The sequence below is a fragment of the Ursus maritimus genome, unplaced genomic scaffold (genome assembly GCF_017311325.1).
Source record: "Ursus maritimus isolate PB19 unplaced genomic scaffold, ASM1731132v1 scaffold_27, whole genome shotgun sequence".
Lineage (NCBI taxonomy): Eukaryota > Metazoa > Chordata > Mammalia > Carnivora > Ursidae > Ursus > Ursus maritimus.
Genome location: NW_024425230.1, coordinates 38,823,894 through 38,851,600, shown reverse-complemented (window position 1 = coordinate 38,851,600; position 27,707 = coordinate 38,823,894). Strand labels below are relative to the sequence as shown.

General features: G+C 49.0%; 1 protein-coding gene across 6 annotated transcripts in view; it reads right to left on the bottom strand.

Moving 5' to 3' along the window:
• The window catches only part of DAPK2 (death associated protein kinase 2), a 115,515-nt gene that overhangs the window by 35,837 nt on the left and 51,971 nt on the right, over positions 1-27,707 (bottom strand). For 4 of the 6 annotated variants that reach the window (XM_040643131.1, XM_040643135.1, XM_040643132.1 and 1 more), the window contains 2 exons: positions 15,891-16,112; positions 6,687-6,825 (listed from right to left, as the gene is read on the bottom strand). In XM_040643131.1, the coding sequence (XP_040499065.1) occupies positions 6,687-6,825; positions 15,891-16,112 (361 nt within the window). The remainder of the gene's footprint in view (positions 1-6,686; positions 6,826-15,890; positions 16,113-27,707) is intronic. The other 2 variants (XM_040643133.1, XM_040643134.1) reach the window with 2 other exon arrangements.

The window sequence follows — 27,707 nt, the reverse complement described above, 5'->3', positions numbered from 1 at the left end:
ATGGCAAAGGCAATAACGGACAAAAGAGGAGGAGGGCACTGCATTTTTTAGTTTCCTCGTCTGTGAAATGGGGATCACGATATCTAGGCCAACCCCTATCAGCCTTCCACAGTGTCCTGCCACTCTTGGAACCTGCCTGGCTGGCCGGCAAGGGAAGCACAAGCTTATTCATTCCCCACTTTCGATGTTCCCATGCCCATCTCCCTTTCCGAATCCCTCTGGAGGAAAGAGAGGAATGGGGAGAAATGTGGCCTAACAAGACTAGCTAAAATTCACAACAAGTTTGTGTAGGGCGTTTCAGAATTCACAGGGCCCTCTCGTTATTACTGATCTCTCCCTGGTCCCCCACTCCACTCCCGTGGGCCAGGAAGGAGAGGCAATATTACCTCCACTTTCAAGGCCAGGAAATGTCAAAGAGGTGACCTCCCCAGTGCCACACAGCACAGGTGAGATGCAAATGCAGGCTCAATCCCCAATCCTGTCCTCTTTCTACTTCACTGTGCAGCCTCCTGCTGTATCTTGTAAGAGCTACCTGCTTGGCTTAATGCTTCCTGTTTCAAAGTATCTATATTTCAACTCTTGTATTTTTATTTTCTTAAAGATTTTGTTTTTAAGTCATCTCTACACCCAACGTGGTGCTCCAACTCCCAACCCTGAGATCAAGAACTACACGTGCCACGGACTGAGCCAGCCAGGTGGCCCGCAACTCTTTTAATTATGGCTCTCCATAGCTTAATTTTTGCCACATTTTGTTCTTTCCCTCCACTGTTTAGGATTCAGCATCCTCAGTTCATTCGTCCTGGGGTGGCCCTAGGGGAGCCTTGCTGTAGTTCGTCACACAGCCAGCATGTACCGCTAGGGCTCCAAGCTCAGTCTGATGTACTGGGTTGAAATGAAGGGGTCCAAAGAGTACACTCTGAGGCTGGGGCACAAGCTAAGCTTTGCATTTAGGAACAGGAAACAGGGTCTGCCCCTCAGAATACACTGAGAAGGTAAGGAAATCAGAAAAGACGTGTATAAAAGTTTCTACAACGAAGTAAAATACTTTAGAGCACATGTGGGCTGCTTGGGTTAAGATGTACAGTAGAAAAAAGCGTAAGAGAAAATTGTAAAAGTAATATAGTTACAAGCACCCTAACACACAAACACACACACACACCTGCTCATAAAAAGCTGGAGAAAATACACCAAATGTTAACAATGGTTGTTCGGAAGTGGAAAGTTTATGGGAAACTTCTTTGCAATTTTCTGTGTTTTCTACGAGTTACTACTTTTTATGATAGCATAAAAGACCATGCTTCACTTAAAAAATGCTAAGGGTACCTTTGGGTCATCTCTTACCCATGTTCTTATCATTACCTCTCACTGGCCTACTCTCTTCCAGCTCTCCTCTCTGCCCTGCCGGAATTTTCTTAAAATCAGAAATAGAATCGTGTATTCATTCATTAAAGGTCTTCCACCAATTATTGTTAGTTTTCTTAAGTGTGATAATGGTGATAGGTCAGTGGGAGACTGACTTAATCTTGGGAGAAGCCTACAGAAGTGCTGAGAGTGGAGTGTCAAGATGGCTAGAATTTTCTTTCAAATTATACCATTTAAAAAATCACATATTTTTTTATTTTAATTTTTATTTAAAATGTTTTTAATTCTAAAATATATATATACATATGTGTATGTGTCTGTGTGTAGATATACAATTATAAAAAAATACTTTTATATAAATATATATTTTTCTTTTTTAAAGAGAGAAAGAGGTAAAGCAAATGTGCCTGCGTGTTGAATCTAGGGCGAAGGTGTACTGGTGCCCATTGTATTCTGTCAATTTCTTTAAAGGTTCTGAAATGTTTTCATAATAAAAAATTTTGAGGGGAAAAAGCCTCCCCTGGCTGTGACTGCCCACACAGACTCTCTGGTCTGCCCTGAAACGTCACAGTCTCACCCTACTCTATCCCAACAGTTAAATCTCTGCCATGCCTACCTTTGCTTCATGCCGCCAGGTTTTAGTACAGAAACAGCCTCATTCTTGTAAGTTCTACTTTCAAATGCGTGCACACTTTATAGCAGCTAATAAAATGACATTTTTTTAATATATGAGGAATAGCTTATGAGAAAGAAAGAACAGTGTAACCAGATGAGAAATTAACCGTGTGAAGGAGAACTGCCTGGCACAGTACAGACCTTTGGATTAATGATGTGTCAGAGGCATGGCCCGAGCAAGTAAGAAATGTACACCGTCAGAATCTGGGGAAAGAAAAGCTGGTGGCACCCAGCTTGGCTTAGTGTTTCCTCATTGGCTAAGTTTAAGCTTCAGCTCTGTCATTTAATAGCTGTGTGATCTTAGACAAGTTACTTCACCTCTCTGAATCGCAATTGCCTCATGTGTAAGAAAAGGACAATACCTTGTAACTCCACGGGTGGCCATGAGGACCAAATGAGAGAACAAATGTGTAGGTGTGCTATACTCCAGAAAGTGCCATAAACACTCAAAGTATTATTAGTATCATTCCTATGAAACCTTGACGAGCAGACCCCATCATGTCACGAACATAAAAAAAGCTCAAAGGACAATCAGGGCATAGAGGAATTTGGATTTGGGGGGCACTTTGTTCAGAAATTCACTTCTTAATACTCTTTATATAAACCAAAAAGCCCCATGAGAGTTCTGGGTTCCTGGCTTGCATATGACTTCATTCAATCCTCATGGCGTGTTCTTTTTGCTGAAAATACCAGTCAGACCTGAGGACAACCTTCCATTTTTGAATTCTCCAGTTGGGTTGGGGTGTAGGGGAGACACACCCATACTCAGAAGGGAAACTCCCAAATGCAAAATAAACACAAAACCGCACAAAACTGCCCTCTACAAGGCCTTCATTTGCGTTGGGATGGCATACCAGGGTGAAGTTCCTGGGTGGCTCTGAAGCCCACTTCCTGGTAATCCACCCCGCAGAAGCCATGTCTGAAGGCACACAGGGCGCTACGGGGTACTGGGGGGCAGTCAGCCCAGGGTTCCTTCCATCCACGTAAATACAGGGCAACCTACCTTCACCACCCACACTCACCCACATCAGTGGGCCTTTCTGGGGCGTTTTACAATGCACACCAGCATGCTATTCCCTCTGCTGAGGCAGAACGCTTACCCCCTGGGAGTAAGCTTTTGTTGGCGAGAGTCGTGGTTAGCTTTCATTTCAGGTGGCCTCCCCACCGAGTCCCACCATGGCCATCTCCTAGTGGACAGTGGGCCCTCGGAAGGCAGGTGCCATATCCCATTGATGTCTGATGCTCTACACCTGGGCATATGATAGTCCCTCAATAAATGTGCACATCATTGGACTGAAACCTGCTGTAACCTCTTCTGCATTTTCCAGGTGATGTGAAAGGGCCTTTGCATCCATGCACGCATCTGGTCTTACTAAGGCATTCATTACTTCATTTACTCATTCATTCAACACCGAGTAACTCGTCACATGCCAGGCACAGTGCTAGAAAGGGACGGAGAGCGACAGCTACTCTCCGCAGAAGGCTGTACGAAGGGCAACAGAAGCCGAAAGGCAGGTTCATTCTTGGCTATGCTTTGGGAGGTAGCAGGGATGGAAAGGCTTTCAGAGGAAATGGTGTTTCTGCCGGGCCTAGAAGGATGAGCAGGAAGGAAGTCCATGGACAGAGAAAAGGAAGAGCAGCAGCTTCCTGGATGGGAACAGCACGAACAGAGGAGAGAGGCCAGAACACAGATCTGTCATCTTGTTGCCCGGGGCTAGTGTTTTGGAGTGGGAAAGCTGGATGAGGGCAGAACCAGGGCTGAGGCAGTGTACGGAAGGCCCCAGTGCCATGCCGACCATGGGTTCGTTTATCCTACAGATGACAAGGACCCATTACAGATTTCTGGGCAGCAGCCTGCCATGATCTGTTTTCCCAAGACTGCTTAGCATACCTTAATTTGTCCATTTATTGCTCTGTGCCACAAGGCTGGGAGCGTGTCATAAGCCGGGACAGGGCCTCACCTCTCCAGCATAGTGACAGAACATAGGAGAAGCTTATCAGCTAGCGGTCCCAGGAGAAGCTGTTTGTATTCCAAAGGCAGGAGAGAGCTGCCCCTCCTCCATCACCTGCTCCTTCAAGCTGGAAGATGAGCACGGAGAACAGGTCACGAGTAGGGGCCTGGAGACAACAGAATGGCTGTTCGTGGGACCGCAAGGCTAGCCTGACTCACTCGGTGAGGAGTAACAGAATACAAGAGTTGAGGAAAGCAGAGGTACCTCATAGAGAATGAAAATCAGGAAGAAAAATATATTCGTGTAAAATGATTTTTATATGATGGGAAACAACATGGAACCCAGAAGCTAGCAGCTGGACTTTCTACATCGTCCCCTCCAGCTGATGGAAAGTTCCAGCCAGGGCCATGCATACCCACGTTCTGGCTCCAGGAAGCGTCTGCCCCATCATGAGGTAATGCAGCTACTCATCACTTCCTGAGGTTGCTCAGCTGGGCCTGGGCCAAGGGACCATGGATGGAGGTGCAGGGGTCAGAAGGCTCAGAGTCTGCACAACTCTAAGGACAGGAGGCCAACATGCGGGTTAGCAGCATCCTCACCCTACACACATCCGGGGCAAACCCAGACTGTCTCCACGTCGTGGAAAGCAGCCAGACTGAGCCCAGGAGCCAGACGTGCCCCAGCAGCAACCAATCTCAGCTCTCTGCTGGGCACTTGAGAACGGCACCAGCAGAACTGTTTTCCTAGTCTAATGGGCCCAAAATCCTGTAACAAGAGCTGTGTTTTCTTTTCCTCTTTCCTGGGAGGGGAAACAACAATAGCAGGTACTATCACAGAGCACTACCTGGGAGTCGGCATGAAATGCTGCTTCTCCTTAGCCCTTACAACAACTGCACCAGGTAGGGATTATTAGCTGTGTTGAAGCTGAAAAGACTGAGGTTCGGCTGTATCCTGGTATATAGCAGAATGAAGACCAAACCCAACCTGGCTGCCTCCAAGCCAGCACTCCCCACCCCACAGCGGCCACATAAGCAAATTAAACAGCATGAAACTGCTGCCCACCCCCCCCACCCCGTCATGGCACCTATGGGATTACAACTCCTCCTACCTTTACCAGACCTGGTAGAGAAAAGACAAAGAAGCCCACTTTGAGGCCAGGCTCCTGGAACCAGTAAAGACACAGAAAACAACAAGTTAACTGTCCCTAGTACTGTCAGGAGGGAGACACAAGTGCAATCCAGGCAGACCATTTCCTGCTTGGTACATTACCACTCCAAGGTCCAAAGGCCTACTCAGGCCACACACTCATCCAGATTATGGCACTAGCCTCCCAGCTGGGCCCCCAGCCTCCAGCTGTCCCCATTTTACCCAACCTTCCAGGCAGAGAGAGATCCTTCCGAAACACACAACGGATCACCTCACCTCCCTGATCACCTGCCCCCCGGCCCGCCCCGTATCCCTCAGGGTAAAGTTCAACCTCTTTGGTTTAGCTCTCACGCCCTTGTGTCTGCCTTCTGCTCTCCTCCTGGCTTGTTCTCAGCCATTCAGAGCATCCACTCTTTGCCTGTACTTCCCTGAAAGCATTATGCCATTTCCAGACCGTGTACACTGCTAGCCTTTCTTCCTTCGAAGACCCTTCCCCTTTGATAATCCCTGACAGTCCTTCTAAACTCAACTCAAATATCACCTCTTCCAGGAAGCCCTCTGGGATACCGCAGTCTGACTTAGATGCCCTCTCCTTTGAGCTCCCCAGCTCCCTTATACTTCCTTTTATCGCAGCACTTAGGGTTGTTGATCTTTCTTTTCTGCCTCCTGTACTAGGTTTCCTAGAAAAGAGGAACTGAGCCCAGACAGGGCCTCAGTTGATCTTTGTATCTGTAGCAATACCTAGGCACATGGCACATTGCTTGAAACACAACAGGAATTTCTGGATAGAAAACTGAGTCGGTCTACACCCTGGTAACTAGGTCCCTCTGATCACGGGTTAGAGGATCTTTACGCTTCGGGTGTCTGTAAAGGCTCATCAGTCCACTACGCTGAGCTCCGTTAGTATGGGAACTGGTCCTTCTACTTCGACCACACTCCTGCTTTCTGAGGTCCTATGTGGTCACAGTGAACTTTCTCAACCCTGGATACCAGTTACCACAAATGATCAGTGCCCCTTGGAAGCAGTTTTGTGGCCACAGTAGGGGATGGGAACGGGGAGGGCAGCCAGCGGTCCCTGAGCTCTAAGACTGATGACCTCTGGGTGAGGGGTGCTGGAGGCTGTGTGGGGCCCAGAGAGCCAGCCGACCTCGCAGTCCTCACCCGAACACTTCCACTTCTGCCTCCTCATGAGTTAGTTCTTGGTTACTGACGAGTCCAGTCTGGTGAAATGTGTTTGGTTTCATGTTTCCTGTCAGTGGCCTACTATTTAAAAATGACAGCCCACCTACTGTGTGACAGAGATAAGGTACCTGTGGTCTGAAGAAGCAGCTTCTTGCCATCAGCCCCTGTGTGAAGAAAGCCTGCTCTGCAAAATGACACTGAGGAGAGGGACACCTTCTGTGGCATCGTTTCTTTCCTAGGAGCTCAGTTTTCCATGGCGAGACAAGGGAGGAGGACCAAAGGGGCACTGAGCCCTTCCTAGCAGTGATGTCAGAAGGGACTGGGCCCGTTCTTCCTAAAATGATTCTTCTCCCTCATCCCCTCACTGACCTTGAGATCAAAGTGAGCAATTTTCTTGGCATGAAGGTAGTTCACACCGTCCAGGATCTGCTTGATGAAGCTGGTGGCCTCCTCCTCACTCAGCGACTCCTTCTGGGCCAGGAAGTCGAAGAGCTCTCCTCCCGACACTCTGCAAGACACCAGTGTGGGGTGGGGGCCAGGCCCAGTCAGCCCTGTGTGTTAGGAGGCCAGGCCATGGGTGCAGCTCCTGAACTTGACCCCCACGACCTGCACATACGGCAGGATCCCCTCACCCATCTCTGGGGCTCTGTCCTGCCAGCACCTGGACCCGACTTCGCTTCTATTGGCTGCATTCTTCCCTTTGGATCACAAGGGTAGGAACCACTCTTCGGGAGTCACCAGAAGGGTCTCGGGTTACCCTGGGTGTTACCTCTCCCCACCCCATGACTGAGGGGGCAGGGGACAGAAACAAGTGCTGTGAGATGACAAAGAGGAAAATATGCTGGGCCAGAAACTGGAGACCTAGATTCTAGTCCAGCCCTGCCACTGACCTTGGACAACTCACTTTCCCCCTCCAGGCAGCCCTTAGTTTCCTTACCTGCAAAATGAGCAGGTTGAGTACGATGGCTCCTAAAGCCCTTTCTTTCATGGCCTCTTCAAAGCTGAAGAGAATCTAGGCATGGATTCTAGACCCATCTAAAAACCTGAAAATGCTGGGGCGCCTGGGTGGCACAGCGGTTAAGCGTCTGCCTTCGGCTCAGGGCATGATCCTGGCGTTCTGGGATCGAGCCCCACATCAGGCTCCTCCGCTAGGAGCCTGCTTCTTCCTCTCCCACTCCCCCTGCTTGTGTTCCCTCTCTCGCTGGCTGTCTCTCTCTCTGTCGAATAAATAATAAATTTAAAAAAAATCTTAAAAAAAATAAATAAAAATAAAAACCTGAAAATGCTACTTTTGTCCTCACACTCCCCACTCTTGCACCTTATGGTAGATCTGGCAGGAATGGAGGCCCGTAGAGTAAAAGCAACCTCCCCTATAAATACTAGTTAACTGTTTCATCTGAATTAGGGATTTGGGGTTGCCAGATAACATAGGGGATTTTCATTTGCTAAATCTGGTAACCTTACTGGGCTCGTTTGTCCTCTGATGGATGCTGGGGTATCCAGCCAGGACATGCTTCTCTGGGGCTAGGACAGAGCCAAGGGTCATCCCAGGGAAAGATACTGGGAAGGCCAGGGGGTCCAAGAACTCAGGATCACCTGGAGAACGTGTTTAAAATGCACAATCCAGGTCCTACCACAGACCCTAACAAATTAGATCTTCCAGCCCCCAAACCTTGGAACCTGTATTCTTACAACAATAACATAATACTAGTAATTCACATTCATTGGATACTTACTCTGTGCATAATGTGTACTTTAGGGACATTATTTCATTTAACCATGACAATACCTTATGACCTAAATACTTGGATTTTCCTATTTCACAGCTGAAGAAACAGAGGCTCAGTGAGGGTAAGTGACTTGCCCAAGGTCATGGAGCTAGTAAATGGCAGTCAGGATTCAAACCCAGGCAGAATGACTTTCAACCACTATATCATACTGAGTGTTCTTAGATGATTCTTAAATGGCCAGAATGGCTTGTGTCCCAGTTTGGGGAATCGCTCATTCCCTGCTACCTAGTTCATCCTAAACAAAGAGCACCGAAATTTCCTTTTTCTCCTTTCTTTAAAAATGTCCAGGAGCACCCACAGACCCACTAACCAATCTTAGCATCATGGAAAACAGAACCATGGGACATGACAGGGTAACACAGGAAGTACACAGTGACACCTGTGACGTTATCTCACACCAACAGCTGCTTAAGCCTCTCGCTCGGCTATCCAACAGAACCTTCTGCAGTGATGGAGATGCGGTCTATGAACATTGTCCAGTGTAGCAGCCACTAGTCACACATGGCTACTGAGCATCCGAAATATGGCTAATGCAACCCAGGAACTGAATTTTAAATCTTACTTCATTTGAAGTCACTTTAATTCAAAAACTGAAGTGGTATAAAATATTTTCCTGCAAACACAACTTTATTGTTTTGATAAGTTTGTATTTCACACTGTTACATTGGGAAGGAACTTAATGTGCTCTCAGTGTAAGATACACACTGGGTTTTGAAGATAGAATATGGAAAAAAGAATGTAAAATATCCCATTAATGATTTTTATATCGATTACATGTTAAAATGATAATATTTTGTATATACTGGATTAAATAAACTCTGATGAAAATTAGTTCACCTGTTTCTTTTTACTTCTTATTCAATGTGGCTAGTAGAAAATCTCAAATCATATATATGGTTCATATTATATTTCTATTGAACAGCACCAATACGGAGGGTATCTCCTTAGATCTAACTATTAGGTTACAGGAAACGCAAGACCTAGAGGAACAAGTTAACTAACAGCATGAGGAAGGAATAAGCCAAAACCAAGGTGTGAGATGATCAATGGGACAAACGACCTAGTTTTTCCAACAAATCAATAGCATCGAGAAAGAAGGGGAAGGAGAACTGCTATAGGAGAAATGAGACAGAAGAGACAAAAGAACCAGATGCAGTATGTGGACCTCATGTGGATGCTAATTCAAATAAAACAACCGCAAAAAGATATCTCTGGGTCCATCAGAAAACTACCACTATGGGGGGCGCCTGGGTGGCTCAATCCTTAAGCGTCTGTCTTCGGCTCAGGGCATGATCCCGGCGTTCTGGGATCGAGTCCCACATCAGGCTCCTCCGCTGGGAGCCTGCTTCTTCCTCTCCCACTCCCCCTGCTTGTGTTCCCTCTCTCGCTGGCTGTCTCTCTCTCTGTCGAATAAATAAATAAAATATTTTTAAAAAAAAAGAAAAGAAAACTACCACTATGGACTGGAGTGTAGACAGCCTCGGTGGTCCCAAGGCCCGGCTGGATAATTCTGTCAGGTGTCATAGATACATGATGGTCACATTTTTAAAAACCGTCATCAGTGAGGGATGCACACTAGGGTATTTATATGTAAAGTGACATGATGTCTGAGATTTGCTCTAAAATATTCCAGCAAACAAACAGTTGGAGTGGGGGCAGGTAGGGGAATAGGAGTTTTATATAAAACGAGTCTGGAAAAATGTTGATCACCTGAAGCTGGGTGATGGGCATATGAGGGTTCCTTACATCATTCTTTCTACTTTTGTATATGTTTGAAATCTACCCTAATATGAAGTTCACAGTGAACTTCCACGGGGGGTGGAGGGTAGGGGGACTCCACGATCTCCCTCAGCCGCCCACCCACATTATAACCATCATCACCTGGTAGTTCCTCCATAACAGATGAGGAAACTGAGGCCCACAGGAGGGGAAGTGGCCATGCAAGTTCTCCAGCAGGGGAGCGTGCGGTCAAGGCCATGTCCAGGCCCCGGCTGCCGTCCAACCGTCTTCTCGGACTAACGTGTGACTGGAGACGAGCTGCCCTAACTCTCTCAGCAATGCCTGTCAGGGATGGGGGTCATGAGAATGTCTGTGCGCTCACCTCGTTCTGAAGAGCAAATGCGTTGGTACAATAAGGAAGGCGCTCAGCCCGCGGACGTGCGCGCCAGCGCTCCGCCTGCAGGGGCTTCCGCCATGATGTCGTTGTTCGTCACACGTGGTTAGTGTGGGCTTACGTGGTGGGAGGAGGCGCTGGGGAGGCAGTGAGGCTGGGGGAGGGCCTGGACGGAGGGAGCAAGGGAAACAGCACCAGCAAAGGCAGAGACGGTGACGTGCGCAGGGCACAGATGAGGCAGGAAGTCCCCGTGCACCGGCCGGCCTTGGAGGTGAGGGGCCCGCCTGCTGGCATGCTGGTTCTGTCACTGACTAGCACCTCACTCTCCACCTCAGTCTCTCTCATCTGTCAAATGGGGTTAAAAATATCTCCCTTTGGCAGACATGAATGTCAGAAACCTCTGTTCCTGCTGGAGTGTGAGCTTCTCAAGGGCAGGAGCCATGAATCAGGTCCTCAGCTTTATGTCTAGTGTCTACCGCAGAATAGATGCTGAGCAAATATTTAGAGAAAGTGCGGGTGGTGGTAAAGGGGTGAAGAGAGCCCGAGAATGTGCCGTCTGCTACAGCCACACTGCCCCTCTACTCACTCAGCTGGGTGCAGCCCACAGTGGCTGCCTCAGTGTTGGGGATGAAGCTGGTGCACTGTTTTTCCATGTGTCTCAAGGGTGAGGCCATCCTCTGCCCCACCCCCACCTGGGCAGGTGCTGGAAACTGGAGTCCCCTCTTAGCTGCCGAAGGAGTAACCCTGAGTCTGCACTGCAGGCCCAGGTCAAAGGGCCAGGACGGTGGTCCCAATCCTTCCCTGACATAGACCCAACCTTCCCCTGGAGGTACAGCATTAGAGTCCCAGGGCCTAGCTTTTCTTCTTGCAAAACAGGAATGAGGATGGGTGCCTGGATGGCTCAGTCGGTTAAGCATCCAACTCTTGATTTCGGCTCAGGTCATGATCTCAGGGTGGTAGGATCGAGCCCTGCTTTGGGCTCTGCGCTCAGCAGGGAGTCTGCTTTCCCTCTCCCTCTGCCTCTCTCCCTGCTCATGCCCTCGCTTTCTAAGTAAGTAAATCTTTTTTTTTTTTTTAAGTTTAAAAAAAAAAAATACAGGAATGAGGAAAAAACCCAGCCTATTGCCCCTGGGAGTGGGGAATCTTGCTGTAGAGTTGGACAAGTGCTATGAGACCAAAGTCCTGGAGGTAAATACCATGCAACATATTGTCATCAGGCGTGGCAATGGTGGAAAGGCATTTGATTCCGAGTTTACTCTAAGTTTGCCACCTGTGCAATATGCTTCCCCAAGCATTCTCTCCCTTGAGACTCACATCCCCCCAGAGGGATAGATGGAACTTCTGTCCTGATTTTTCAAATGAGAAACTGAGGCCCCAAGAGACCAAGTGACTTGCCCAAGGTCACACAGTAAGTCACAGAACCAGGTTTTAGAGCCAGATCTTCCCAGCCCCAGTCCACCATGTGTCTTTCTCAACGCACTGTCTCCACATTATAGAGCCTGAGTTGGTGCAATGAGGAAAGCTCAAAGCCACCCCAAGTAGTGGGCGGTCTTCTGACATCCCTGCTCAGCCGCATTCAATCCCTCATCATACCACGCTATTGTTACCTGTCTGTCTCTCTCCTCAGTTAGGTTATCTTTGCTTCCACAGCACCTTGTGTAACAAAGGCATTCAATAGAAGGTGGGTGGATAAAAGAACAAAGGGGAAAAAGCATTAAAACTATCAACATGATATAGAATGTTCTCTATTATATAGAAGTGATGCCTTGGCATCGGCAAGAGACCTGTCCAGAGCCCTATACAAATGTTCAAATCCACAGTGCCCCCTCTGAAACACAGGACAGTCACCTGGCCCTTGTTTTCTGTCCTTCCAGCCCCTGCTGCGTCCTGTGAGGCTGTGGCCTCAGGCACATCCTACCCTTCCTACCTTAAATAGAATGCTGCCTAAGTGTAAAAGAATCTCACGATAATCGGGATGTGTCCTGTCACCCAGAGCCACTGATGTGAAGGCCCAGGCTGGGCGGACTTTGGGAGACAGTAATCAGCCACACCACTGAAGGTGTGATCTGGGCAGGAGACCGGGTAAGACATGGTCTCCTTTGGATAAAGAAGGGAATAACCACAGGGGTCCTCAGAATCTCCCCCAGAGTCCTGGAAAGGTGGGAGGCTGATGAGCCCACTGGGGTGAATGTCCAAGTCCGGACGGACACCCAGGCTGGGGACACGCACATCAATGCTCAGGCAGCTCTCCTCGAGTTTTTGTTCATTTTCCCCCTAACACAGCTTTTCCCAAGGGTTTCTCAGCCCCAAAACCTCTTCCTTGGAGCTCCCTGTCTCCTCCCAAATGTCTCTCCTCTCACATCCCAAACCTCTTTAGCTTCAAGATGAAAAGCAAAACCTAACAGTCTGAGCCTCTTCTGCTCTCCTCTCAGCACCCCCAGGATCAGTCCCCTTCCTACTAAACTGACCTTCCTTCTTGCTGGTTGCTCTGCCTGCTAGAAATGCTTTTCTGACTCTTTCATGAACATGTGCTGAAACGACCTGCGTAGCAGCGATTTGGGAAGGGTGCTGCCGGAGCTGCTCAGGCCCAAGAAGCCGCACTCAACTCGGTGCACTGGGAGGCACTGCTGACACCCTGGGGCGCTCTGCCAGGCCCTTCTCTCCGATGCAACCACCCGGCTCTTGCTTTCCGTTCCCTGGGTGTCCGGGAGGCCCCAGAGCCATCAGGGGCCTGGATGGAAGGCCTGTCCAACCCCCCCAGGTCTGACTTACATTTTCCAGAGCAACCTCCACATATGACATGAGTTAATCTACTGCAATTTTGAAAATATTCTTTATGCTATACAGAAGTCAACTTATATGGAAAAACTGAATCCTTCCCATCCTTGCCTTCAACAGCCCTGAACCAGAGGCAGCTGCTGCTAAGGAGGTCATGGATGGGGTAACAACAGCTAAAAAGGACTCAAACCAGGGCTGGGCATGTCCTCTGAGTATTGGTCACTTTAGCAGAAAGCAGAGCATGCCCGGCACCAGACCACAGATGCTGGGAGGGGCAGTGGGACTGGGGTAGAAACCCGCCATTGCAACTGAACAGGCAGGCACTAATACCCATGTTTCAGCACTGGGCAAACCCAGGGACCTATTAGGGCACCAAGAGGACGGGGCAGCCGAAGGTTGCTGATGAGCCCAACAGGGGTCACCAAGTCCAAACACAAAAGCGCACGAAAAGCCCTTCTCTCTCAGGAGGTCCTCCCTCTCACACTCCAGGCACATATGGTTTCGGCACGGTCTTAGCCATCCGGAGCACTCCACAGACAGGCACCCTGAGAGCAGCGAGACAGGTTGAGAGGAAAGGAGGAGTCAGAGAAACTATGAACATACAGATCTGAGCAAGCATGGTAGCTCGTGCAAGTCACACTGGGAGCACCTGTGTGACAACTGGTAGTGTGGACAGTGACAGCTCACTAGAAGAGGGCACATAACTGTGGCTGACCACGAGCGTTGCTGGGAGAAACAGGGACATCTCAAGAGCGTCCCAGACCCTAACTCCTAGGGTTCTACAAACAGGAAGAAGCAGGCGATTTCCCCAGCAATTAAAGAATAAAATTCTTTAATATAAAAATAAAAATGACAACAAAGAATCATTTTATAACTATAAACGTCAATAAATAATGAATCCTTCTTTAAAACAAATGACCCAGGGCTGGCAAGGCTGCAGGCAAATGGGAATGTTCCTGGATTGCAGGTCGTTCTGGTTAACTAACACCGTCCCGTGGGAGGGAGGACATCAAGAGCTCCGCAAATATCAGGTTGGTCATGCTCTTCCTGGGGTTTGATTCAAAAGGATCAATTCAAAAGAAAAGTGGGAGATTATGGGAAGTAAGTTGTTTTATGGCCATAAAATCTGTAATGGTTAAAAACTGGGAAATAAAAACCAAATGTCCAACAATAGGGATATACGAGTATGTAATTCAATGAAACATGATACCCTCAGTTAAAAGAAAAAACCTTTTTGTGAAATTATGCTAACTGAGGGGGAAAAGTAGAGCAAGAAATTGTACAAGTATAATGATTGTATACAAATAGATAAAGACTGAAAGGAACCACAGAAAAACATAAATAGCTATGTTTGGGTGGTAGGATTATGAATGTAATTTCGTTTCAGTTGCTGGGAAGCTTTTTAAAGCAGTGGCCTCGTCTTCCCAGTGGAGGTGGGCTTGTCACTCTGCTGGGAACCAGTGTGCCAACTGCTGACCCTGAGCCCCGGCACACCTCAGGCTGTCCACATGGCTGACCACACCTGCGGGACGCCCCCAGCCTTCCTGAGTCAGACAGTGTCTACACCAACTAGTGCAACCGGCTGAGAAGTCCATGGGAGACACATGGAGGACGCTGGAGAGCGAAAGGAATAGCACAGGCGAGTCTGTGCATTTAAACAGCAAGAGATGGTTAATTTAAGCATCAAATGCAAGAGTATGCAAATGCCCATCTGCTACAAAAATCTATATCCTGGTAATACAAGGGCTTAGCTTTCAAATTAGAATTATTTCAAATGCCAGGTGGTCCACCCAACCTGTGGGCAGGCTAAGGACGGCTGCCACATTTACAGATGAGAGCTGAAGCTCAAAGGAGGGAGGGACTTGCCCAAGGTCACAAGGTCAGAGAGCACCAAAACAAATGCCTCCACCCCTCTGTTATCCAGCAGGTGCATACATGCCTCTAAGGCTCAGAACGTTCCCAACACCAGTCTTGCTGCTTGACTGGACACAGCCATTGTGACTCTTGCCACAGTGCAACTCAAACTCCCTTGTCTGCCAGAGCCCCATCTCCCCATTCCATGGGCACGCCTCCAAGAGGGACACCAGGGGGCCCACCCCTGGAGTCTTAGTATCACCAGACTGTGACTAGGCCAGCATAAAACCATCCCACCTCATGCTCATAGCTGTCCACACAAGCAGTGTGGACTCAAGTCCTAGCCCCGCCTCTTCCTGGCTTTAGGGTCGATAAGGGACCTGTCTGTAAAACGCGGATAATAGGAGCCTCTGTGTGATAAGATTGTTAGGAAAATCAAGTAAGGTAATAGAAGTGCTCAGTACAGTGAATACAAAGTAACCCGTTGGTGTTAGTAGAGCACTTCCCTCAAGAGTCTTTGTGAGGACTGAGCAAGTGGCAAACATGAAGCGTGTGACAAACCTTTGGCTTACAGAAGCGCTCTCAGTAATAGCTATTATTATGATAATAAGGGCATCAAAGACACAGAGGTGGGGATTTATTTCTTTTTTCCAGGAAAGGGCTGGAGAAGGGCTTTGCTTCTCCCCTCGTCGTAGAGAAGACAGCCTCTCCTTCCCTGCTACCGCCTTCTTACACCCCGCTCCCACGTGTTCTCCAGCCAGGAAGTGACCCCCGCACCAGCCATTGCTTCCCTTTTATCCCCGGGGTCCAATGAAAGCCAGACCAAGACCCCCGCCCTCTGTCCCTGCTGGTCAGCAAACCCACCTACCTTTGACCCAGGTCGGGGGTGGGGGAGTAACCAAGGGAAACCACTCGCCTCAGACTTCATGGCCTCTGGGCTGAGCTTAGGTCTGCTGCTGCCCTCGGGGGTCTGTGGCCGGAGCTTCCACCACCCTACCTGCCCCCGCTGCCCGCGCTGGGTCCCGTGCACGCACTCACAGCTCAAGGATGAGCACCACGTCGGTGCGGTTCTCAAAGACGTCGTGCAGCGTGATGACGTTGGGGTGCAGCACCTGCCGCAGGATGCTCACCTCGCGCTCGATCTCCTCCCGGCACACGCCCCGCCGGCTGGCCCGGCTCTGCCGCTTTTTGATGAATTTGGCCGCGTACTCCAGCCCCGTGCTTTTCTCTCGGCACTTCTTCACAATGGCAAACTGGCCGCTGTGGGGACACAGACCGGCACAATCGGGGTGTTACTGTGTCCGTTCCAGGAAGCAACCCAGTTGTCAGCCCCCAGGCCACACTAATCAGAGCCATTCTGCGAGGGTAGGGCAAGTCATGCCACCAGCCAGCATCCTCACCAGCCTGTTAACCCTGGCTGAGATGAGGCAGGTCCTGGGCTTCCCTTTTGTTCATATGAATCCTTTGCCTTTACTAGGAATGAATGTTAGTATTGTCATTCCCAGTGTACAGATGTGACCACTGAGGCCCTGAAAGGTTATTGATTTATCAGGATGATACAGCCTCATCGTTCCTAAGTCTCAGTTAGAACCCGAGTCCAGTATCCACTAGATAAAATCACAGCGTCCAGAAGCTTTACACTATGTAAAGATTAAAAAGGAAAAACATGAAGATCGGATCAGCATGGTCAAAATACTAATGGTAACAGTTGTTCATTTGGGTCTGCCTTATCTGGATACAAGTACAAAGTTATCCATTTATAATTGTGATTTCTCTATATTCTCTATATTCTTATGCTTATACCTTTGCTCCCAACCTCCTCCCCAAAAATAAAATCTCAATGACCTGATCAAAGCAGGTCCTCAGTAAGGGAACAGAGCAAAGAGGAGGGGGATGCACTTAAAGACAAGGCCAGAGGACATGCTGGCTGGGTGGTGGGATGCTGGTGGAGGAGGCGTGGGGGGAGGGAGCCTAACACTGTTAAGAACCACAGGTGGGAGTTCGTCATGGTGAGAAGGCTGATGGGACCACAGAGTTGTAAAGTGTTAGAAAACTGGCGCACAGGAGAGGTCAACTGACAAGTGTGAGGTCATCACAGGTTAATGGCCAAGCCAGGTGCCCAGCCCACTGTCCACAAAGCCACTAAGTAGTTACAGAAGTCAAGACTGTGCTTAGTGCCCTTCAGGTTTGAGCCTAGAAATGCTTCCATTTCTAGGGACCAATATAGCAACCATGAAATGGTGTCCATGCCAATGGCAGGTGGCCCTGAGCCAGCTTCTCTGAGTGCTCCAAGGACAGCCCACTCCACGGGGAAGGGCAGCAGCCCTTCTGTTCACCATCAGTTCAGGTGGGCAGGGTGCATGGGCAGCTCTAAGTCCCCAGAGACTGCCCAGTGGTTCCCCGCTTCTGGGGTTCTCCCACTCCTCTTCCAACATTTTCCACAAGTGCCCCATGTTTTCTCACCCACAATACCCACTGCTTAAGACAGAACTCAGAAAGTTTTCAGGTTCAGCTTAATGGCTGAATAAGGGAGCACCACACTCCACACACAGGATATACTCTCTTAGTGGCTCTGGGGTAAGAGTTACACACAACGAAATTCTCCGCATATTTGCCTCAATCTCAGAAAATAGCATCACATCTGAACCACTCCATTCCTAGAATAATCCTCAGTGAGACAGCCTTCAAAATAAACCTAAGTGGAAAAAAAAAAAAAGTCAAGTAGAGCAAGCAAGGAAAAGATATGCCAACACTTAAATAGCATCCTATGGCAACCACCTTAGAGATGTCACCAGACACATATTCCCGTATCTCTCCATCCCCTCATCCTCCATTCACTCAGTGCTGCCTGAGTGTCTGCTCTGTGCCAAGCCCTGTGCCGGGGAATGGGGGGCAGGGACCAAAGGCACAGACAACAGGTACAGAGGGAGCTCTGGGGAAGAAGGTCCTGGGGGCTGGGTCTAGGCTGGACAGCGATGGCTTTGTGGAACCAAATTTATATTACTTTGTCTACTAACTCTAAAGTTTCAGCTATTTACACTCTGAATATTTGGCTCCTAGCTGTCTACACACCAGGGGCTGACGCAGGTGGAGTGAAGCCAGGCGTCTCAAAGCCAGAGTGAACACATTCAGCAAGATCTCTAACACAGCTTGTCCCTTGGAGCTACTTTGGGTCTCAGGGACATTGGGTCCCTTAGTGGGAGCCAGCAAACACCTGACAAAGCTTCCAGTCCCAGGCAGCTGTGAGTCTCAATGTCAGGACGGCCATGCTTTTCTTTTCTCTGACATCTCAGGGGCCTGGCATCAGCAGCCCTAAGGGCAGACAGGGCTCACTCTTTCTAGCCGACAAACCAGAGCTTAAGGATTGTAAGCATTTTGTTTAAGCTTACAGAACACAGACGTGGAGGCACAGAGCTTTTGTAAAGCAGAGAGAAATATTTCGAGTCACCTTGAGCTAGGGAAACAGAGGCATTTTTCTATATCACATGACTTAAAAATTCCTCAAAGTCTCAAAAAAGCAAAAAAGTGTTTGCATTTCCTGGTTGAGTTTTCTCCTTGTGAGAGCAGCTGTGGCAATGAGAGGTGACTGGGGATCAGTCCTAATATGCAGGCCATTTCCTCCCACCAGAGGCAGGTATTTTGAGAGTGGGTGAATAACGGAACCAAATACCAAGCAACACCACTCATCTCCCCTCTCTTCCTGGGGGAGGGGTCCTCCGCTCAACCTGCTCTGGGGAGTCCAAGGGGAGCCCAAGGAGAGCCTAGGCCACTGAAGAGTTTGCCCTTCTTGTTGGGCCATTACTGGGAAAAGGGGACACAATGCTCCATGGGGGCCAGCCCCCAGGCCATGAGGCTTTGGGCAGCAAAAGCAGCCTTCCAGGGCAAATGGGCCTGGACTCAGGAAACTTAACGCTGTCACCTGGGGCAAGTGGCTACCTGCTCTGAGCATCGGTTTCCTCATCTGTAAAATGGGAATCATGACTCCCTACTAGGGAATCATGATGACTGGAAATATCTGCAAGCTGGCCCACGGTCAGCTCTGATGAATGACAGCTACTGTAACCGTTGCTAGTTTATTGCTCCTATGAAGGCCAAGCTAGAGACACTACGGAAGTCACGGATTTAAATGGTGTGCAATATGTGGCCAGGGAATCGGTGTCATTGCAAAAGTGCTCCTGATGATTCCAGTGCGCAGTGAGATACAGGGATACCTTTGTCCTAAGCAGTTAACCAACTCTTTTAACCCTTCGAGCAGTGGTTCTCAACTGGCTGTACGCCGGAATCACCCAGGGGATTTCAAAACTGGCTGCCTGGGTCTCATGCGCAGAGATTCCCACCTCCTGGGTCTGGGCGGGCTGCCGTCTGGGAACGGAGATATTTAAAAATCTCCCAGGTGACTGGCGAGCAGCGGGGGCTGAGAAACCGACTTACAACAGTCTTCTGGTTCTCTGCATTCTACAGAAGAACCGTACTGCTGTGACTCACTTTATTCCTCGTCCTTTTCAGTATTCACCTATTACCCTCTCCCTTAGTTCTTTGATCGGACGTTCGAGGCAAGGAGGACGGGGAGGACAGGAAGGAGGGGGAGGACTGTTGTCTCTCCCAGGACGGGTCTGGCGTTGAACTGCTCCAAATCAACACAGCAGATTATCCGAGGCTCTGCGGGCGCCAGGAGTGGAAGTTCACATCCGGGCATGCCCTGGTCACCGTATCCACAGCAAATGCAAAAATCAGAGCTCGGGTAAACAAAACACCAGAGCTGAGGCTACTCTCTCTTATGCCCTGTTGACCCGTGGATGGGCCCTCGTCTGTCCATTAGGATGCTCCAAGGCCAGGGGTTCAGGCCATGCAGGGCAGAAGTTGCCCAGCTAGGCTATGGGGACAAGGGGTAGGCAGTGAGGGCCTCTCTCGGTTAGGACAGAGCCACCCAGGGTGCCACCCAGAAAGTCACTGCCAGTACTAAATCAGAAATTATGGGAATGCTGATTCATTGACACACAGGCAAAGCGTGCATATTGCAATCCTCCTGCCCCGTGCTCCCCCCACCATTGCAAACAGTCAATACCCAACCCATGGTCTAATGCAGCAAAGGGCAGGCAGTCAGGCTGACCAATTCCTGGTCCTGCTCCTGCCATCAGAGCCTCACGGGCTGGGCAAGGCAAGGCACTGCCTTCTTGGTTTGTGTTTCTCCACCTGCCACCTGAGATCTCACCTCAGAAAGCTTCTGTCAGAAAGCTCCAAAGAGCCCATGACAAACTGAATGAAAGTAAAGGCTTTCCCTTCATTCTCCATGTGGGTTCCAGTCAGAGCCCTACCCTGACCCGGGGCAGCCTGTTCAACTCCCTGGGTTTCAATTTCCTCCCTTGTCAAGCGGGGGTGAGAAACCCTGGCCTGGCCATGTCACAGGAGAAATTACATAAATGATGCCTGAGAAAGGGCTTTACCATCTAGCACTGTAGAAGGGCAGGAGGCATGGGGTGGGGTGTGTGTGTGTGTGTGTGTGTGTGTGTGTGTGTAACTCTGAACCCTGGGGCTGGCTTGCAGAAGTCACGCAGCATGGTTTAGTGAGGGACAGGCAATCCACCAGACACCAACTACCCTCCGTATTTCTGCCAGCACACTCTCCTGCAATTAAGTCAGGAACACACCCCTCTTCCCAGGCAGAGGCCTCAGCTCCTCACTCACTCAGCACCCCAGGAAGATGGAGCAGCCTGCATAAAGAGTGAGACAGATGGGCCTCGTTCAGGAACTCAGCAGGGCCCAGGGTGGCGCCCCACGAGGCTGTCCTATTGTCTGCCCAGGAATCAGATGAAAGGGCATAAACCTAGAACAGTTTCTCAGTGCCAGAAACAGTGTTATCTCTCCAACACCAGCTCCTGAACTTCATGGAAGAGCCTGGCCCGATCACCCGCAAATTCTTCACTGCCAGAGAATAGCCTGAACGTGACTCAGATCTCACCCTGTTTAGATTGTGTAGAGCAACGTGGACCCTACATTTATATCCAGCTTTTCTCTTTATAAGCTCATTTTATATTTATTCTCTCTTTAATATTTGCAGGTATCCTTCGTAGTTCCATTTCACAGAAAAGAAAACAGAGGCTTAGGGAAGTGACTGAGCCCTGAGAGCGGGGCTAGGACGTGAACGCACATTCACTGATTTGAGCTTCAGTAGGGTACCAAGCAGTGGGGAGAGGGGCCCCCGCCGGAAGAGAGGACTATTTTATCACTGATATTATTTAGAATTGCACATGGACAATGAACATAAAAAGCAGGTTTGTTTTTATTTGATTTTATCGTTGGTGTTCATTTTCTTTCTTTTTTTTTTTTTTTAAAGATTTTATTTATTTGACAGAGATAGAGACAGCCAGTGAGAGAGGGAACACAAGCAGGGGGAGTGGGAGAGGAAGAAGCAGGCTCATAGCAGAGGAGCCTGATGTGGGGCTCGATCCCGTAACGCCAGGATCACGCCCTGAGCCGAAGGCAGGCGCTTAACCGCTGTGCCACCCAGGCGCCCCTGGTGTTCATTTTCAAAAGAAAATGCACCCATCAGGGCCTGCATCCAGGAGACAAATCCTCAGCCCACCCACCCCTACCTTCCATGGTAAGCAGCCGCCAACCAGACTTGCTCTGGCAACTACCAGGGGTGCGCTGCTAAAGGTGTTTTGCAAGGTCTAGGAATAGAGCGGACCTAACTCATTTCCTTTCTCAGTCAACTTTAAAGCGTCCATGAGTTTAGTAACCTGACCCAAAGTCACCAGCTTATTAAGGTAGAGAGGAGGCAGGGCTGCATAGAATGCAAACCCAGGGATGGAGATGCCATGTGCGTGGAGTGGTAGCAAATGGGAAGTGTTCCAAGGCACAGGGATGTGGAGACCAGGTTCCTCCTCCTGTTTCCCCCAAGCAGTCACTGTAGTTCCTCTTCCCACACTGGAGAACAATGAGCCATGATTCCTCTGGAATTACCCTGCAAGGTTTCAGGGCCATGGGGCAGGGATAATGCTTAGATGCTTCCAGTTAAGGCCACCCCAAGTGCAGCCCGGCAGGTGGGAGGAATGGGCACTTCAGCTAAGGCACGGGCCACGGGGCCTCTGGGTGGCTCAGTCGGTTAAGCGTCTGACTCTTGATTTTGGCTCAGGTCATGATCTCAGGGTCATGAGATTAAGCCCCACGTTAGACACTGCGCTCAGCACAGACTCGGCTTGCGGAGTCTGCTTGAGATTCCCTCTCTCCCTCTGCCCCTCCCCCAGCACATGCGTATGCTCTCTCTAAATAAATAAATAAATAAATAAACTCTAAAAAAAAAAAAAAGGCATGGGCCAGGAGCAGTTCAAATCTGTAGTGTGTAGGAACCAGATCAGCCTGATCCCAGAGGACTCACACCCCGATCCCATGGCAACAGCCTGTCTGGCGATGGTGTCGTGGAGCCCCCTCCTCACCCCTCTGCCCGGCCACCTTTGACTGTGGGGCCTCTGTGGCTGCCCCTGCCTCTCATCTCCCTCCCATTACCAATACAGCCAACCCCTAGGCAGGCCACTCCTAATTCCCATGAACAAGATCCTTCTCCTCACTGCCTTAGCACTCAACCCGTTCTTAGCTCCTCTGCCCTAGCCCAGGATTTAGAGTCCAAAGACCTAGGTTCTACTTCCAGTTCTACCTTCAGTAAATCAGTAAATCAGTAAATTCCTTGCGTGTAATATAGACATAAGAAAGTCCCAGTCTCACCAGATTGTAATGAGAATGAAATGAGGCCGTGTATGAAAGAAAGCACTATGTGAAGTCTAACTTCTCCATGGAAGTCAATTATCTACTAGATTGCCACATCCGGGTCCTGGCCCCCATTTTGCAATCCCAGCATATTCTTGAACCCGATTCAGCCCCAGGGAGCTGCATCCTCAGACCCCAGCTTAAAAATAGACAGTGCTGGGGAGGACCATGGCAGAGGAAAAGCAGGGTTCCCATGTGATGCCAGCATCCAGGAAGCCAGAGGACCCTTGGGACACAGTTACTCAAGGACAGGGTAAAAAAGCCAGATAGCCAGGAAGCCAAAATAGGGCGAAGAAATACAAAGTTACCAGAAATCAGAGCAGGAAGCAGGTCAGAATTCCAGGCCACAGAGATAGGGGAAAGGAGCAAAAATTTACCGAAAGCCAGGTGGGCAGCTCGTCAGGAGCTAGGTGGGCAAGCAAGGGGGGCAAGGCACACAGGGGCAGCATCCAAGCCAGCCTGAGGCGAGCGGGGACTCGGGAGCAGACAGAAACATCAGCACCAGACCTGCAAACACAAGAGTGCCCAGAGCCATTCAAACGGCCTTTCCTCCCAGCTAGTGAGCCAAGCCTGCTGGCCGATGGACCCGTTTCTCCTCTCTGACCATGTTGCCAATGCCTTCGTGGTCTTCTGACATCGGTGCTTAAATTTGTTTGAGGTGAGGAACCCTCTCTCCAATACATCTTGCACAGAAGCCCAACATGTAAAAAAGATAAAAAGCAGTGCTTCTTTTAGGGGGAGGGGCACTGGGAACCCACCGACTCAGAGCCTAACAGGCTTCATAGAACCCCTGAGGGCTCCAGGAAACACAATTTGAGAAGTACACTGTACAACGTGGCAACATGCCCTTTGCTGATCCCCAAACAGTTCCAAGCTGTAAGTGGGAAAAAGAGAGAGAGAGAGATGCCGAAAACACCGATGCTTCTCAAAATTATGATCTAGTCTTTCAAGACGTCACCCCAACCAAGCCACGCTCAGGGTCAACAGTAAGGAATAGATAGAGGATAAGAGTCAGGGACCACAAGTCAGGGAGCTGAGCCCTGACCTACCAATGGCCCCTGTGCACAGACTCACAGGTGTCCGCTCAAGCTGGCCTATGCAGCTGCACTCCCAGGTTAGTTCACTTGATTCCCTGCAGACTAACTTCCTTCCTCTGGCCTTCTAAAAAAACTCCTAAAGCACGGAAAGGAAGGAGTTGTTGAGCAGAGCCAAGTCAGGCTGAGGTATGATTACTTTTTGGAATCTGTTGTCAGTATAAACACATTTTGATGCTGTTGTCAAATGAGCCTGAGTCCCCAAGTCCAAGACCTGAAATAAGTGAGGCCTGATGTAAGCTGGTCTTGGCTGTATGGACTGAAAATACCGCTCCGTGTCCTCTGGCATAGCCCTTAGTGTAGAGTCTAGGTTCTAGACGCCGACATGACATAGGTTACATAATACAGTGTTGGGCTTGGAGCCTTCCACCCACTCACCTGCCTATCTCCCCGCCATCTCACCCCCCCACCAACCACCCGACTGCCCATTCGCCTATCCATCCATTCTCTCATTCATTCCTCCCTTCCTCATTTATTGATCAGTGTCCTAAGTGCTCTAAGCATGACACAGCCCCCAACCTGAAGAGCTTACAGTCGACGGAGGGAATGAGACACACACTAACGGAAAAAGAAACATGCATGGGTGTGTAAGAGATCTGCATCAGGGTCCAGTGAGTGGGCAAACAGAAACTGCAGAGGACAAGTACCAGCTGATGGGGGTCAGCAGAAGCCTTATGGCACTGGTGGGATTTAAACCAGGCCTGGCAGAAAAAGCGGGATTCAGACAGGCAAAGGGGAAACCGCTCACCAAAGCTGGAGAAGCAGAGAGCAAGACACGAATGCTCTATTCTGTGGAGGCCCCAAGTCACCACCTCTCTACCTCACTTCCTTGCTGGCGAGTGGCCACTTTGTCAAGGAAATACATCAGAAAAGCAACACTTGCCCTTTCCTCTCCTCTTTGTGGGAGTGGAGGAAAGGGGAGAGCAAGTGGTCAGCTGACAACGATGTACACTTGGGCTGGGCCCCCTGCTCACCACCTGGTTCCTGACAATCAGATGTACATTTGATTAGTGAAAGAACTTCAACAGAACAGGTCGGCTAGCTCGATCCTAGAAATGTTGGCCTTCAGAGACTGGCAAACCCAGGAGGCTGGACCATAACAGATGAGACCTTGAGCATGAGCTCACGGTGCAGAGAAAGAATGCGACTGCAAAGGAAGACAGAAAAATCCAAGATGGTTGAGGTTCTGCTATTCTGGTGGGGGTACAGGGCCATCCTCGGGAAATGGTGAAATGAGCAGTTTATCTTTCATGATCCCTCCCACCTGACTTGCTGGACCCCACCCTTCTAGCGCAGAGTTCTGTGCCCAGCCTGTCTCCTGTGAACGTTCACCTCCCCGTGGCCCACATCGCTCTGGGATCCTTCCCACAACTCACATAAAGTGAAAAAGATTCCAAAGGGTTCACCTGACCTCTTTCCAAAGCAACACATTCACATTTTAACTACATCCTTGACCAAAAGGGGCTTCAAGGTGGCAAGTTTAGGTCCACAGTGGGCAAGTGGAGAAATTCCTTAGAGATAAAAAGGTCGTTCCACTTTCCTAAAATTCACACCAAATAAGTGGCCCTACAGAAAACTGACTATGTGTGTCTGTGTATGTGAATGTGGGTGTGTGAACAAATCATGGCCAGTTATCTCTTGTTGGTTCTTTTCTGTTCCCCTGGATCTTTTTCTTTTTTAGATGTGATTTATTTATTTGAGAGACAGAGAGAATGAGCAGGGAGGAGGAGCAGAGGGAGAGGGAGAATCAGACTCTGCTGAGCAGGGAGCCTGACGTGGGGCTCGATCCCAGGACCCCGGGATCATGACCTGAGCTGAAGACAGATGCTTAACCAACTGAGCCACCCAGGTGCCCCTGAACCCCTGGATCTTAATGTCCTAGGAATTCTTGTTGCAACTTCTTCATTGATACACTTAGTTCCTTGTCATCCTCTGTTTCTCAGAATTTGGGTGAATTTTTTATCCCAAAGTTTGCTTCCTTGCCATTACTTGACAATGTCTCAGATCACATCTCCCAAGCACTCAGAGCTATGAATGTGGGCAGAGAACAAGGTTAGGAGTCCTGGCTCTGTCACCAGCTACCAAGTTCTCTTCTCTCTTGGGGCCTCAGTTTTCTCATCTGAAAAATGAAGAGTTGGACCAGATGTCTCATTTAGGTCCCTACCTCATCCCAGCTGCCCTCTTAGGATTCTCTGATGCAGGCCCGTATGTCACATGGATCTATCAGCTTGCGACATGGAGGGTGACTTCTGGGTTTCCCACTGCACAGGGCCCAGCCATGGGTTGAGGCTACTGAGACTTATCAGTTCCATGTTAACCAACTAAATTTCCGAAGAAAGAGGGGTATTAAGGCTTTAGGCAAGGAAAGAAGATCTCAGGCATTCTCAGCAAGATGCCCCTAGGTCATCTTTACATCCAGCAAAATGCTGAACACACCAAAGGCCAAAGGCAATTCTATAGCAAATGACCGGGGCATTCACCTTAGCCCTTCACCACTAACCAGCCCCTAAGAACCAGGAGAGTAAGAACTCTCACAGACCCCACTCAGCACTGAGCACACAGCAGGGACGCAGCCAGTGCTTACAGAAAGGAAATTTGTTTCTTTTTTTTTTTAAATTTTCTATTTAAATTCTATTTAGCTAATATATACTGTATTACTAGTTTCAGGGGTAGAAATTAGTGATTCATCAGTTGCATATAACACCCAGTGTTAATTACATCAAGTGCCCTCTTTAATGCCCATCACCCAGTTAGCCCATCCTCCACCCACCTCCCCTCTAGCAATTCCCAGTTTCCTATAGTTAAGAGTCTCTTATCGTTTGCCTCCCTCTCTGTTTTTATTTAATTTTATTTTTCCTTCCCTTCCCCTATGTTCATCTGTTTTGGTTCTTAAATTCCACACAGGAGTGAAATCATATGGTATTAATCTTTCTCCGACTGGCTTATTTCGCTTAGCATAATACCCTCTAGTTCCATTCATGTCACTGCAAATGGCAAGATATCATGATTTTTGATGGCTGAGTAATATTCCATGGTATATATGAACCACATCTTCTTTATCCATTCATCTGTCAACGGACATCTGGGCTCTTTCCATACTTTGGCTATTGTGGGCATTGCTGCTATAAACATTGGGGTTCGTGTGCCTCTTCGAATCACTATGTTTGTATCCTGCGGATAAACACTTAGTAGTGCAATTACTGGGTCATAGGGTAGTTCTATTTTGAACTTTTTGAGGAACCTCCATACTGTGTTCCAGAATGGCTGCACCAGCCTGCATTCCCACCAGCAGCGTAAGGGGGTTCCCCTTTCTCTGCATCCAAATGGCTAACAGACACATGAAAAAAAGCTCAACATCACTTGGCATCAGGGAAACACAAACCAAAATCACAATGAGATACCACCTCACACAATGGCTAAAATTAACAACTCAGGAAACAACAGATGTTGGCGAGGATGCAGAGATTGGAGAAAGGAAGATTTAAAGCGAGGCTGCAGGAAGTGCGGTGAAGTGCATGCCCCACAGCCAGCCCTCAACGGAGCAGGAACACTTACTGGCAGAGTCACTTAAAAAAGAACATGTTCCTGGTATTTTCTTTTTTATTACAAAAGCAGCATGTTTGTTGTCTAAGAAAAAAGAAAGAGGGGCGCCTCGGTGGCACAGTGGTTAAGCGTCTGCCTTCGGCTCAGGGCGTGATCCCGGCGTTATGGGATCGAGCCCCACATCGGGCTCCTCTGCTATGAGCCTGCTTCTTCCTCTCCCACTCCCCCTGCTTGTGTTCTCGCTGGCTGTCTCTATCTCTGTCAAATAAATAAATAAAATCTTTAAAAAAAAAAAAAAAGAAAGAAAACACAGAAAAGCACAAAGAGGACGCTAAAAACTGTCCTTAAACTGTCTTCCTGAGATAACCGTTGTTCTCATTTGGTGTCTGCTGTCTTGAATTTTTTTCAGCGCATCACAGAGTCTTTTCTATTTGTTTCTTAATTTTTTTTTAAT